We start from the raw sequence: 12,136 nt of genomic DNA, 5'->3' as shown, positions 1-12,136 counted from the left end.
AGCTCATGCACTTATCAGTAACATCTTACAGACTAGTACAGCTTTTCCATCCCTCTAATGGATTTCAGTACTGAATTCCTTTATTTGCTGTTTAACGTCACACTTAGGCTAACACTGTTGTCTTCCACCCCACCCTATCATCTTTAGGTGAGAAGCCATTCGAGTGCAAGCTGTGCCACCAGCGATCCAGGGACTACTCGGCCATGATCAAGCACCTGCGCACCCACAATGGCGCCTCGCCCTACCAATGCACCATCTGCCTGGAGTACTGCCCCAGCCTGTCAGCCATGCAGAAGCACATGAAAGGCCACAAGCCCGAAGACATCCCCCCAGACTGGCGTATAGAGAAGACCTACCTGTACCTCTGCTATGTCTGAGTCTAGGAAAGTGAATGAAGAGGGTAGGGGATGGGTTGAGAGGTAAGGGGAATGTAACAAAGCGGATAGGAGGCATGAGTGTTGACGATCGAGGAATGTCAACGAGAAGTGACTGGAAAGCAAGAGGGTTTGTTTTCTGTTTTTTGTTTTCATGCAAAGGCAAGCGATGAGGGCGGGGTGGGGGGAAAGGGTGGTGATGGTGGGGCAAACGTGCTAAGAAGAGGAAGTCTTGGACACGGAGATCAATTCTCCACCATTGTTCGGATTCACCGGGTCATTCACTACATCTGCAACTGTGTTATTGTTTCAGGTCATTTCATGCAGCGCCATAAAGTGAGCAAGCTGCAAGGAAGTGACTTCTTGGATGCTGCTGAGTTGAGAAAGCAGATTCTCAAGGGCTATCTGAACCTCTACATCCATGCTGTCGGGAGCCTTCGCTGCGTTTTGAGGTCTTGTTTTGCCCAAAAAATGGAAAACTTTTTGGGGGGGGTTTGTTCTGCAGTGGTACATTGTGCTTTCATGCTCAAAGTATCACTGCAAACCTACATCTTTCTGGTTACGAACTACATAAAAAAATATCTCAGAAGAAGACTGAGACATGTTTTTTAACATGCATGCATCCTGAAGAAACTAATACTGTGGAGTAAATGAACAGCTTTGGGGGGACATACACGCAACCTTCTCCTTTTCCAGTAGAGGATGTATAGGTTTTGTCACCTTTTTTGTTTTATGCATGAGCAGTTTTCACAGAAATCTGCCTGTTATCCTGTCCATGTCTGAAAAACCTTCAGATCCCAATGGTGGCAGTGAGATAGCCCCTGAGAATCAGCAGCAGAGCCGGTAGGCTTATGCAGTAGATGAAAACAGTTGAACTGGACGAGTGGAAGCATTAATTTAATGCTGCAAACCAAGCACCCATTTGATTGTGAGTGGGGAAAATGCTAGCGCTGCTCTTTGTCGGAAGTGTCGAAAGTGTTCTCAGTAGTCTTCCTCGTTCTGCATCTCTTTCAGATGAGGGCTGGAGAAGGTTGAGTCACAACTGGCCACTCACGGTTCTCCCCAGAGAGCCACAGGCTAACTTGTGTTACTTTTTCATCATATATATACATACATATATATATATTTTTATTTTTTATCTTTTTTGCTCTGCATCGTAGTTTATTACGGCTTGATTGCACAAGTAAAACAAACTACGACAACAGTCTCTGTTTGACGTCAGCAAGGTATATACTTTTTTTTTTCATCCGCTCATAACTCGCTACAATATTTCACATTAAACCCTGCCTATTCACCTATTGAGCAATAGATAACTGGACTGCTTGTATCCATGTACGTTTAACCAGATGACTATCATTTTTCTCACACTAACAAGAAAGTACATAAACTGACTGACACGCAAACACTTCAACTGCAAGAGATCTGTCAGTTCACCGGAGTGATTTGAAATCCAAGCAGCGGAAAGTGACTTGGGAAAAGGTTGCTGTCTGTGAGAGTCCTGTGACTTTACCTGCTAGTTGTAAATGTTGAGGATGCCTTAGCTGCACACCTTAATGTTTGTCATAGGTGGTGTGGCAGTTTGAAGACTGTTATATGGCATAGTGACATGAATGTGAACGCTTGTAAGCCCGGCTTCTACTACCATGTAAGCATACATACTGTAGCAGGTTAATGCTGCCTTTCAGTCAGTAATTCCCAGGTTATGATTAGTTTCCAGTGGGTCACACTGGAAGACTTTCTCCATCCAACATTAACAGCATGCATGCTTACGTTCCAGCAGGCAAGACTTGCTGGGCTGCGCACCTTTTCATCCACGAGCCCCAGGTCATTGTGTGGAAGTGAGGTTTATTTTGGAATGTGCACCACTTGAGTACTGGCAGGTCCTGCGTTATGTTACAGATATTGTATTCAGATGATGCATATTCCCAAATGTAGTTGCACTGATTTGAATTACCACTGGGGCTTTTGGCAAAGATATAGCTAAAAGGATGTGTGTTGGATACCTGTTTACAACACAGCATAGGGAAAAGGGTAACAGCTGTAAAGCAGGCGTGATATTTCATGCTAAGCTGTAACACTGACCTTGGTTCTCTTGGGGGGGGGAAAAAACACATAACCTGAGAAACTCCTGCTCCAACATTTTCTCTGACTACAAGTCGGCAAAGTCTTTTCTTACACCTTTGAAATGCAGCATTAGACCTTTACGGTATACGCAGTCAGGTATTATGGTTGAACCTTGGGAGTTTTGATGAATATCACTGCACGTCACAGCGTTGTATCTGGTTGATCACATATCCAAGAAGGGGGAGATCACTGATTGGACGAGACACAGCCCAGCAGCTTAGGGGGCGACCAGTAAGATGACAGAATAAATCAACTCTTTCTCTGTGGTTTTTGTCCCTGCACTTCGTCTCTCTCTCTCTCTCTCGTCTTGTTTTGTTGTTGTGGGTTTTGTTTTTTTTCTTATGATTTACCTTGAGTTTGATCTCAACACATTGTACTTGAATTACCTCGTTTTTGTGACCTCATGTTCCTTTTGTGTATTTTAATTTTCCCTTTTGTTTCATTCGTTTTGTTTTGTTGTTTTTTGGGGAGTTTTTCTTTTGTTTTTATTTGTTAGTTAGCGTGTGTTGGAAAGGTGCATTGCGAACATGATTGAAGCAATGCGTACGCGGAAAAAAAAAATAAGTGCCACGGCGAAGAGATTTGTTTGTTTTTTTCTTATGTTGCGTATTTCTTTGTGCATTACTCGTTACCAAACTTGGTATTATTAACCCTGCTTGTTAAAGAGCTGGAAGGTTTGGTCATTTGTTATAAAAGCTACCTCTAAGTTGTCGTGTTGTTTTTTTTCTTTTTCTTGTTTTTTTTTCTTGGTAAAAGCACATTTTTTGCATTTGTGTTTTGCATTGTTTCATCTCATGCTTTTTTTTTTTTTTAAGTTGATTTATGATTGTCTGTTTTTTTTTAAGCAAAATGTATATAAAAGGGTGAGAGATAACAAAGTAGAGGCTGATAGGATGAGAAATGCCAAATGGATGTTTATTCTTCTCTTATAGTCCCCCCAAACCTGCACCTCCAACCACAGAAGAGCAGAGAGAATGGAGGGGAAAAAAAGCAATTTTGAAGCCTTAAGTGATGAGGGATACAGCAGATAAGAGGAAGTACTATTGCTTTTAAGAGGGTTTAAAAACAAGAATCTAAACTTGAACATATGTGAATAGAATTGTAGTTTTGTAATGTGAAAAAAACAAAAAAAAACCCAGAAAGTTCGTCTAAAAAACGCTGAACCACCCAGGACAGGTCATTTTTGCAGTGATGCAGAGTGCGTTGGACAATTGGAACTGGAAATGGTAATCAAAAAAGGAGGGAGAAAAAACCACACATAAAACAAAAGGTTAAAAATAGAGATTCTCTCAGCAGACAAGCTCTCTTGAGAAATGAGTGTATTCCTGAACAAGAGCCAATAGAGGCAATTTGATATATAAAAATTGTGATATTTTTGTATTCAGTGTCAGTCCTTTTTCCATTTGTGGAGGGTTATAGCAGGGCACAAATATTTGTATTTCTTTTTTTTTTTTTTTAAACCTGTTTTTTTTTCTCTTTTTGGGTGTGAATCATTTTATTTGCCTTGCTCCTCTTTGATATTGTTGAACAAAAAAACATGTGTGTGAACATATTGTAATAATAAGTGTTGCTTTCTGGATGTCAATTGCATTGTAGGTGAAGGACTAAATCTATCCGCCACAAATTTTACGAGTGTGTGTGTGTGTGTGTGTATGTGACAAAGTTAAGAGAAAAAAAAAAGAAGAAAAAAAAAAAGATGATAATATGCGGGGCGGCAGGGGGACGCTGCCAAACCGACCAATTAGTACTTGTCATTCACGATTTTTCAATCAAACTTGACTGTCGACATGTTTTTTTGTTTTGTTTTTGTACTTGAAAAAAAAGAAAAAAGAAGGGATGGCATGTCCCGTGGTGTCTTGCCATTTTATTCTCTAACACTGTGATTTGAGGGAGCTTTTTTTCACCCTCGCATAATATCCACCCACTATAATATACCCAGTCACGGTTCAGTCTGAACACCACAATGCAAGACCTGTTCAGTCACATTATTCCTATCATCGTCCTCTGAATGTTTTCTACTTTCTTGTGCAGGTGAAAGAGTGCATGAAAGAGTGTGTAACTGTGTGTGTGCGTGTGGGTGTGTATTAGTGGAAAAATGCACTAAACAGATCAGATACAAAATAAATGATATTCTATGCCACTTTTTTTCTGTGGGAAAAATATATATATACATTGGCATTGATATAGTTCTTCCCTCAGTGTTTCTCCGATGTTTCTGTACTATCTTTGTGCCTAAAAATGGAAATTGTTCAACAAAAATATCCATCTATATCTGCTTAGTTTCTGTATTTTCAGAAGAAAATAAAAATGGTGTCTCCAGCGCCCTAGGGATGTCATGACGCTCTAAAATGACCTGATTTTCTTTCTTTTTTTTCCTTTTTAATCCTGAATAGAGCAGTGCCTCTTCTTTTCTTGTTTTTTTTTTTTTCAAGGACTGCAATAAACCCTTAATGCTATTGAAATAGCAACTAGGATTGTGCATTCGCTTCTGTTCTTTGGCTCTGCTCTATGATTGGCTCCCAGAAGCATTTATTTAGCAACACAAAACAAAACATGGGGAAAATTTACTGAAATTTGTGCTGCAGTCGTGAAACTATTAGAGACTTTTGGGGACGAGATCTGCTTTGTGATTTATTTTTCTGTTTTCTTGCGAGCAAACGAGGCCCAGAGTCTGCTTCTCTAATTCTAATTTTCTCTTTTTGTCAGCAACAGGTTTGCTGAGCAGAACATTTTATTGTTCTGGAAAAAATGTAAAAAAAAAAAAAATGATAAAGAAACCTCCATTTGGGTAGGTTAGCACCGGGGTATTACCCTTCTGTTGCTTCAGTTTTGTTTGTTTTTTAAGTACTTTTTCTTTGCTACAAAAAAGCATTTAAGAGGGGATGTTCAATTCGTCAGAGAGGAATCATGGCATCCCTGGAGCTGGCACTCTGTGTTTGGGTGTGGTGTTTCTAGAACAAAGTAGCCATTTCATGCAGTGTTGCAATGCATGTGTCATCGAGGTCTAGACTAAACTTGTTTGAGTAACAAAGCACCAAGACATTGTATTTTTTTATATTAGCACTGAGGACCAATTGCCCTGTCGGACCAAGCATAACAAAGCTTTTTATGTAACAAAGCTTTTCTCTCTCTGTCTTTCCCTGGCTTGTCTGTGCTACTTCTTTCCTCCATTGTTGTGACAGCACAAGTGCCAGTCAAGTTGCTCTATATTAAGAAAATAGTGTTTTTATTATGATTTGAATGGTTATAGTTTTTGTCTACCTCAGCACCTAATCTTAGCCTAATCTTAGAAGGTGCCCAATTATTATTTTTTATTTTCTTTATTTTGTTCTCTTATTGTTGTCAGGTGTATAAATTTTTTTTTTTTTTTTTTTTTTTTAAAATTGGCATTAGAGCTTTGCAAAGGTCCTTTGTCTTTTCCAGCGGCAACGTGCTATTTCTTTCTGTGGCAGTACGTTTCCTGTTGAGCTGTGCCACCAATCTATAGCCACTGTCTGTTGATATAGAAGTTGTTCTTTTTCGTTTCTTTCCATGTAGAATCAGACACATCTCTTTGTAACATTTCAGTGTTCTCTGATGGAGTGTGAAAAAAATAAAAAGGAAAAATAAAAGAATTATGCTGCAGGTTTTCTTCTCCATGTTGTCGATAAAGTCAATGTTGTGCCTTTGATAGTGAAAATATAACGAATTTTTGTTTTGTTTTTTTTTTACATCCTACTAACAGTAGATTGGTTTTTTGTAGTGAAATTTTTTTGTAATTTTATTTATGAGTCTCATAACAGAAATCAAATCATGATGTTCAGTTGTATACTTTCAAACTGCAGTTAGAAAAAAAAATAAAAAATGGACTTCATGTTGTCTGTGTTAGCCCTCTTTCTGGCTCACTATTTTATTTACAGTAGTGGAAACCCTGTTTCACAAGAGACAAAGACTCACAACTTTTGAATCGTTGTTAAAGTTACATACAAACTTTGGCAAAAGTAGGAAAAAGTCTGCGTGGAATAGCTGCAGACATCTATCAGGGTAGATGGACAGTACTTCCACATTCAGTATTATCCTAAAACCTAAAGGCATTAAATAAAAGAGCAGGGTATTATATATCTCAAAGAAAATAACTATTATACTGCAGATATGAAAATGCCAAATAAATAAAAGCCAAAGACGACCGGTTACATTTAAAGGACCAGTGAATATGAGAGATTTTATCTTTATCTCATTTTATTTCAACACAACTCACTATATGCTGTACTTTTATTTTCAGAATGACTATATCAATAATATTATTGTATAACTAGCATCTAATCTGGTGAAAAGACATTATTTTTACTCATTTTTAAAACTAAGATTTCGTCCACTCTTGCTTTACTTTATTGTAATGTGGGCAGGGTCATGTTTACGAGCAGCAAGACATACTTAAAGCAAAAAATAAATATCCACATTAAGTAACCGGAATCAACGTTTTATAACCATTTCAAAGTATCTGACTGATGCCACCATCAGTTTTCTGTGAATCTGCTTTATTTTTCAACAAATGCTCAGAGCTGAAGTGCATTCAGTTGTCTAGCTTTGCACTCAGCATCTGGCTGTTTGCCACCAGTTCTCACTCATAATGTACTAACGGTAACTGTTGCACCACTTCAAGCCTGACTGCCTTTTGTCTGTTCAGTCGCTAATGCCATAGAGGTCATAAATGCTATCATTAGATATGCAGGGGCATGTTTATCTGCGCACCTGTGCTCTCACACAGGCATGATTGTCATTAGAGAGGAAGCGAAGCAAGACAAAAAATGTTCCGATTTTGCACAAAGATAGACGACCCCAAACAGGGGTTTTTTCTGTGGCAAGTTATAGCTGATGTTTATCACCTGTTATCATTTTGCATCGTTGCTCAAGCTCACATCAAAACATCAAATATTTTGATATAGCATTTAAATTTATACAGCAGGTATTGAATAAGTGTTCCATGGTTATAGAGCAGTAGATCATTGTGAAGCTAAAGAAACAGCCAGTATTTAGAGAGGCTTAATCCCTGTCTTTAAAAGTAAAAAGAGAAGATCAGTCTATGAGTCCAATATCTGTTTCAGTGCAGCGAAGTCTTCTTTAATTGGGAGAACTTTTAACAAAAGGATCACAATGAAACTTTTGATCACTTAAGACAACTTTAAGACAAATTTGGAAGTTCGATTCTGCACATGAGCCATATTTTAGTATTTCTAGTAGTCATAAACTATATTTAACTGTCCACTATTAAAGGTTTTTATTAAGAGATAACACAGTGAAATTTTCCTTTTTTTTAATTCCAAGTTTTCTGAAACTGTTCACCGTAATTAAACAAATGAGGTATCTCATTACTTATTTAGCAATTTGCAGACACTGACAGGAGAAATAGAGGAAAATGAACACAGAAATCTGTGCTTTGGTTATTTTGTGAACCCTAGTTTGACCAAATATAACAAGCCAGAAATCACCTTTGCATTGCTCATTGGATTTGTAACCTTCAACTTCAAGAAACTTAAAGAAGTCCCATCAGTTTTCCTTCGAATCTCCTTAGATTACCATGAGCTGGATAACTGAGAACCTACACTGCTATTGTTTCTACACATGCTTCACTAATAACATTTTGTCACTTCGTCACTGATGCATATCTCATCTGAATTCGACAGCCAATTAAAACAGTTACTACTTTTGTCAGTCAGACTTACAGATTCTCTCCTTAATATTGTCCAGCATGACGTTTTTTGGTTTTTGGTTTTTATTTTTAGTCAAATCAAATATGTATGAAAGAGTAAAGAAAGCACTTTCTATTTTACTGGAGCACTCAAAGTGCTTTATACAACATGCTTCATTCACCCCTTCATGCTTTTTTTCCAGTACAGCATTTTTCCAGTCTTCTGATATCTAGTTTGAAATGTAGCCTCGGTTTTCTGACCTTCGCTGACAGGAGTGGCATCCTGTATGGTGTTCTGGTGCTGCAGCTCATCTGCATCAAGTTCCAGTGTGTTGTGAGTGTTCTGCATACCTTCGTTGTAATGAATCATTATTTGAGTTGCTGTGACCTTCCTATCAGCTCAAAGTAGTCTTCTCCTTTAACCTCCGCTATCAACAAGGCTTTTTGTTTTCTCTTTTCTGACCGTTCATTGTAAACGTAAGAGATAATTGTGTAGGAAAATTCCAGTAGATCAGCAGTTCTGACCAGCCCATCTGGCATCAACAACCATGCCACACTGAGTCACCTTTCTTCCTAATTCTGATACTTGGCTTGAATTTCAGCAGCTCATCTTGATCATGTCTGTGTGCCTAAGTGTTTTTGAGATAATGCCATGTGATTGGCTGTAACATTTGAGTCACAGTTTTTCCTCAACTGGTTTGATGCAGCAGAAAAGTCTCTCTTAATGCAGTTCTCACAACACTTCAGACATTTTTCATAACGCAGAATCAGCTGTGCAAAAGACACTGAAAGATTCAAAATACCCTTTTCACATTTATCAAAACACGAATAGTGAGTCAATCACTTCAACTCTGTGATGAAAGAATCAAACCCTTTCACCACTCTTTAAAGAATTAGTCATTGAAATGTTTAGTTGTTTCTTTTTGTTAAACCCTTAGTGACTTTGAGAGATTTCTGCAAAAATGTGAAGGATTTTTTGACACTTTACAAAATTGCTGAAATTGAGAAAAGCTAAATAATACCCATTAAATTCTATGCATCAGAAAATGGACAAGTAAAATATATATAATCTGAGACCTGAACACCAACTACTGTGTGGGCCAGTAAAGTCACGCTACATACATTTAGCAACCACTTTATTAGATATGCTTGATCCAATGCTTGTTACAGTAATCCAAATATCTAATCAGCCTTTAACATCAGCAGCAACTCAAAGTATTTAGGCATGTAGACATGATTAACTTAAATAACCACTCATTAGAAACAGGCTAGGCAGAAGAGCATCCCTGAAAGTACAACATGTCTGGCCTTGAAGGAGATCTGTACATCAGATGGGTACAGAAGACCACACTGGGGGCTACACCCATCAGCTAATAACAGAAATACCTAAGGCTACATTGGTGAGTCACACAGTCTCACCAAAATACAGAAGACTGAAAAAACTGTACTCCAATGGCCTTCAGTCAACAGATTTCAGTCCAGTAGAGCATCCTTGGGGCTGCTTAAAAGGGAAATTTGGATTAGCAGCTGACAGTAAACTGAAAGTATGCATTTCTATTTGTTGCAAGTAAACCTCTGAATGGGCGTTACCGTATTTGCTCTTTCATACAGGGAGTGCAGAATTATTAGACAAGTTGTATTTTTGAGGAATAATTTTATTATTGAACAACAACCATGTTCTCAATGAACCCAAAAAACTCATTAATATCAAAGCTGAATGTTTTTGGAAGTAGTTTTTAGTTTGTTTTTAGTTTTAGCTATTTTAGGGGGATATCTGTGTGTGCAGGTGACTATTACTGTGCATAATTATTAGGCAACTTAACAAAAAACAAATATATACCCATTTCAATTATTTATTTTTACCAGTGAAACCAATATAACATCTCCACATTCACAAATATACATTTCTGACATTCAAAAACAAAACAAAAACAAATCAGCGACCAATATAGCCACCTTTCTTTGCAAGGACACTCAAAAGCCTGCCATCCATGGATTCTGTCAGAGTTTTGATCTGTTCACCATCAACATTGCGTGCAGCAGCAACCACAGCCTCCCAGACACTGTTCAGAGAGGTGTACTGTTTTCCCTCCTTGTAAATCTCACATTTGATGATGGACCACAGGTTCTCAATGGGGTTCAGATCAGGTGAACAAGGTGGCCATGTCATTAGTTTTTCTTCTTTTATACACTTTCTTGCCAGCCACGCTGTGGAGTACTTGGACGCGTGTGATGGAGCATTGTCCTGCATGAAAATCATGTTTTTCTTGAAGGATGCAGACTTCTTCCTGTACCACTGCTTGAAGAAGGTGTCTTCCAGAAACTGGCAGTAGGACTGGGAGTTGAGCTTGACTCCATCCTCAACCCGAAAAGGCCCCACAAGCTCATCTTTGATGATACCAGCCCAAACCAGTACTCCACCTCCACCTTGCTGGCGATTGGTAAAGGGCAGAGAGCTCCAGTCGGACTGGAGCTCTCTGCCCTTTACCAATCCAGCCACGGGCCCATCCATCTGGCCCATCAAGACTCACTCTCATTTCATCAGTCCATAGAACCTTAGAAAAATCAGTCTTGAGATATTTCTTGGCCCAGTCTTGACGTTTCAGCTTGTGTGTCTTGTTCAGTGGTGGTCGTCTTTCAGCCTTTCTTACCTTGGCCATGTCTCTGAGTATTGCACACCTTGTGCTTTTGGGCACTCCAGTGATGTTGCAGCTCTGAAATATGGCCAAACTGGTGGCAAGTGGCATCTTGGCAGCTGCACGCTTGACTTTTCTCAGTTCATGGGCAGTTATTTTGCGCCTTGGTTTTTCCACACGCTTCTTGCGACCCTGTTGACTATTTTGAATGAAACGCTTGATTGTTCGATGATCACGCTTCAGAAGCTTTGCAATTTTGAGACTGCTGCACCCCTCTGCAAGATATCTCACTATTTTTGACTTTTCTGAGCCTGTCAAGTCCTTCTTTTGACCCATTTTGCCAAAGGAAAGGACGTTGCCTAATAATTATGCACACCTGATATAGGGTGTTGATGTCATTAGACCACACCCCTTCTCATTACAGAGATGCACATCACCTAATATGCTTAATTGGTAGTAGGCTTTCGAGCCTATACAGCTTGGAGTAAGACAACATGCATGAAGAGGATGATGTGGACAAAATACTCATTTGCCTAATAATTCTGCACTCCCTGTACAAGCTTGAAGTCACTGGACTGGAAACATTAATGCAATGCTGGACAGTATTAGTAGAAAAAGGGTGTTTTCATATTCAAATGACATAATTTCCGTAGGGATTATTAAAGTATTCTGATTCTGAAGTTCATCAAGACAGTAACAAATATCTTTAGAAAGAAAGAAAGTACTTTATTGATCCCTGTGGGGAAATTCCTCTCTGCATTTAACCCATTCACTCAGTGAAGCAGTGGGCAGCCATTGGAGCAGTGTGTAGGGACGATACCTTGCTCAGGGGTACCTCAGGGTAGTTGTTCAGGGGAATCGAACCCCCGACCTCCTGATCATGGGGCCACCACTCTACTTACTGAGCTATCCCTGCCCACTACTATTGTTAGTAGTGTAACAATAGCAGTATCACTGGACAATTTATTAGGTACACCTTTAGATAGATCTGTCTAGTACTGGTTTGGATCCCACATTTCATTTTTGGGTCTGAACACTAATTTTTTAGGGCCAGTAAAAAAATAGTTGGTATTTTTTGATAAAAAGTAGAAAAACATTTTGATGTCAAAGTCCTAAAACAGCAGTGAGTAAAGGCTTTTACTCAGTGGTCACAGTGTTTAAGTGAAGTGCTCGACTGCATATTCTAACTCATGTGAAACAAGCTTTGATTGCTGAATTGTATCAAAACAATTGAGAAAACTTAAAAAAAACAAATATGGTAATTATTATTCATCATTTTACTTACTTATGCTTACATTAAATAGTATTATGAACATAATCATGTTCATAATTTG

At 38.7% G+C, this 12,136-nt stretch overlaps 1 protein-coding gene across 1 annotated transcript in view; it reads left to right on the top strand.

Moving 5' to 3' along the window:
- Positions 1–5,264, top strand: part of zbtb16a (zinc finger and BTB domain containing 16a) — a 138,495-nt gene extending 133,231 nt beyond the window's left edge. The window contains exon 7 of the mRNA XM_040032648.1: positions 148–5,264. Coding sequence (XP_039888582.1) covers positions 148–377 — 230 coding nt within the window. The 3' untranslated portion in view covers positions 378–5,264. The remainder of the gene's footprint in view (positions 1–147) is intronic.
- Positions 5,265–12,136: the final 6,872 nt, after the last annotated feature.

This window comes from Simochromis diagramma, unplaced genomic scaffold (genome assembly GCF_900408965.1).
Source record: "Simochromis diagramma unplaced genomic scaffold, fSimDia1.1 OVJJ01000216.1, whole genome shotgun sequence".
In the NCBI taxonomy this organism is placed as follows: Eukaryota; Metazoa; Chordata; class Actinopteri; order Cichliformes; family Cichlidae; genus Simochromis; species Simochromis diagramma.
This window is presented reverse-complemented; position numbering and strand designations above follow the sequence as displayed.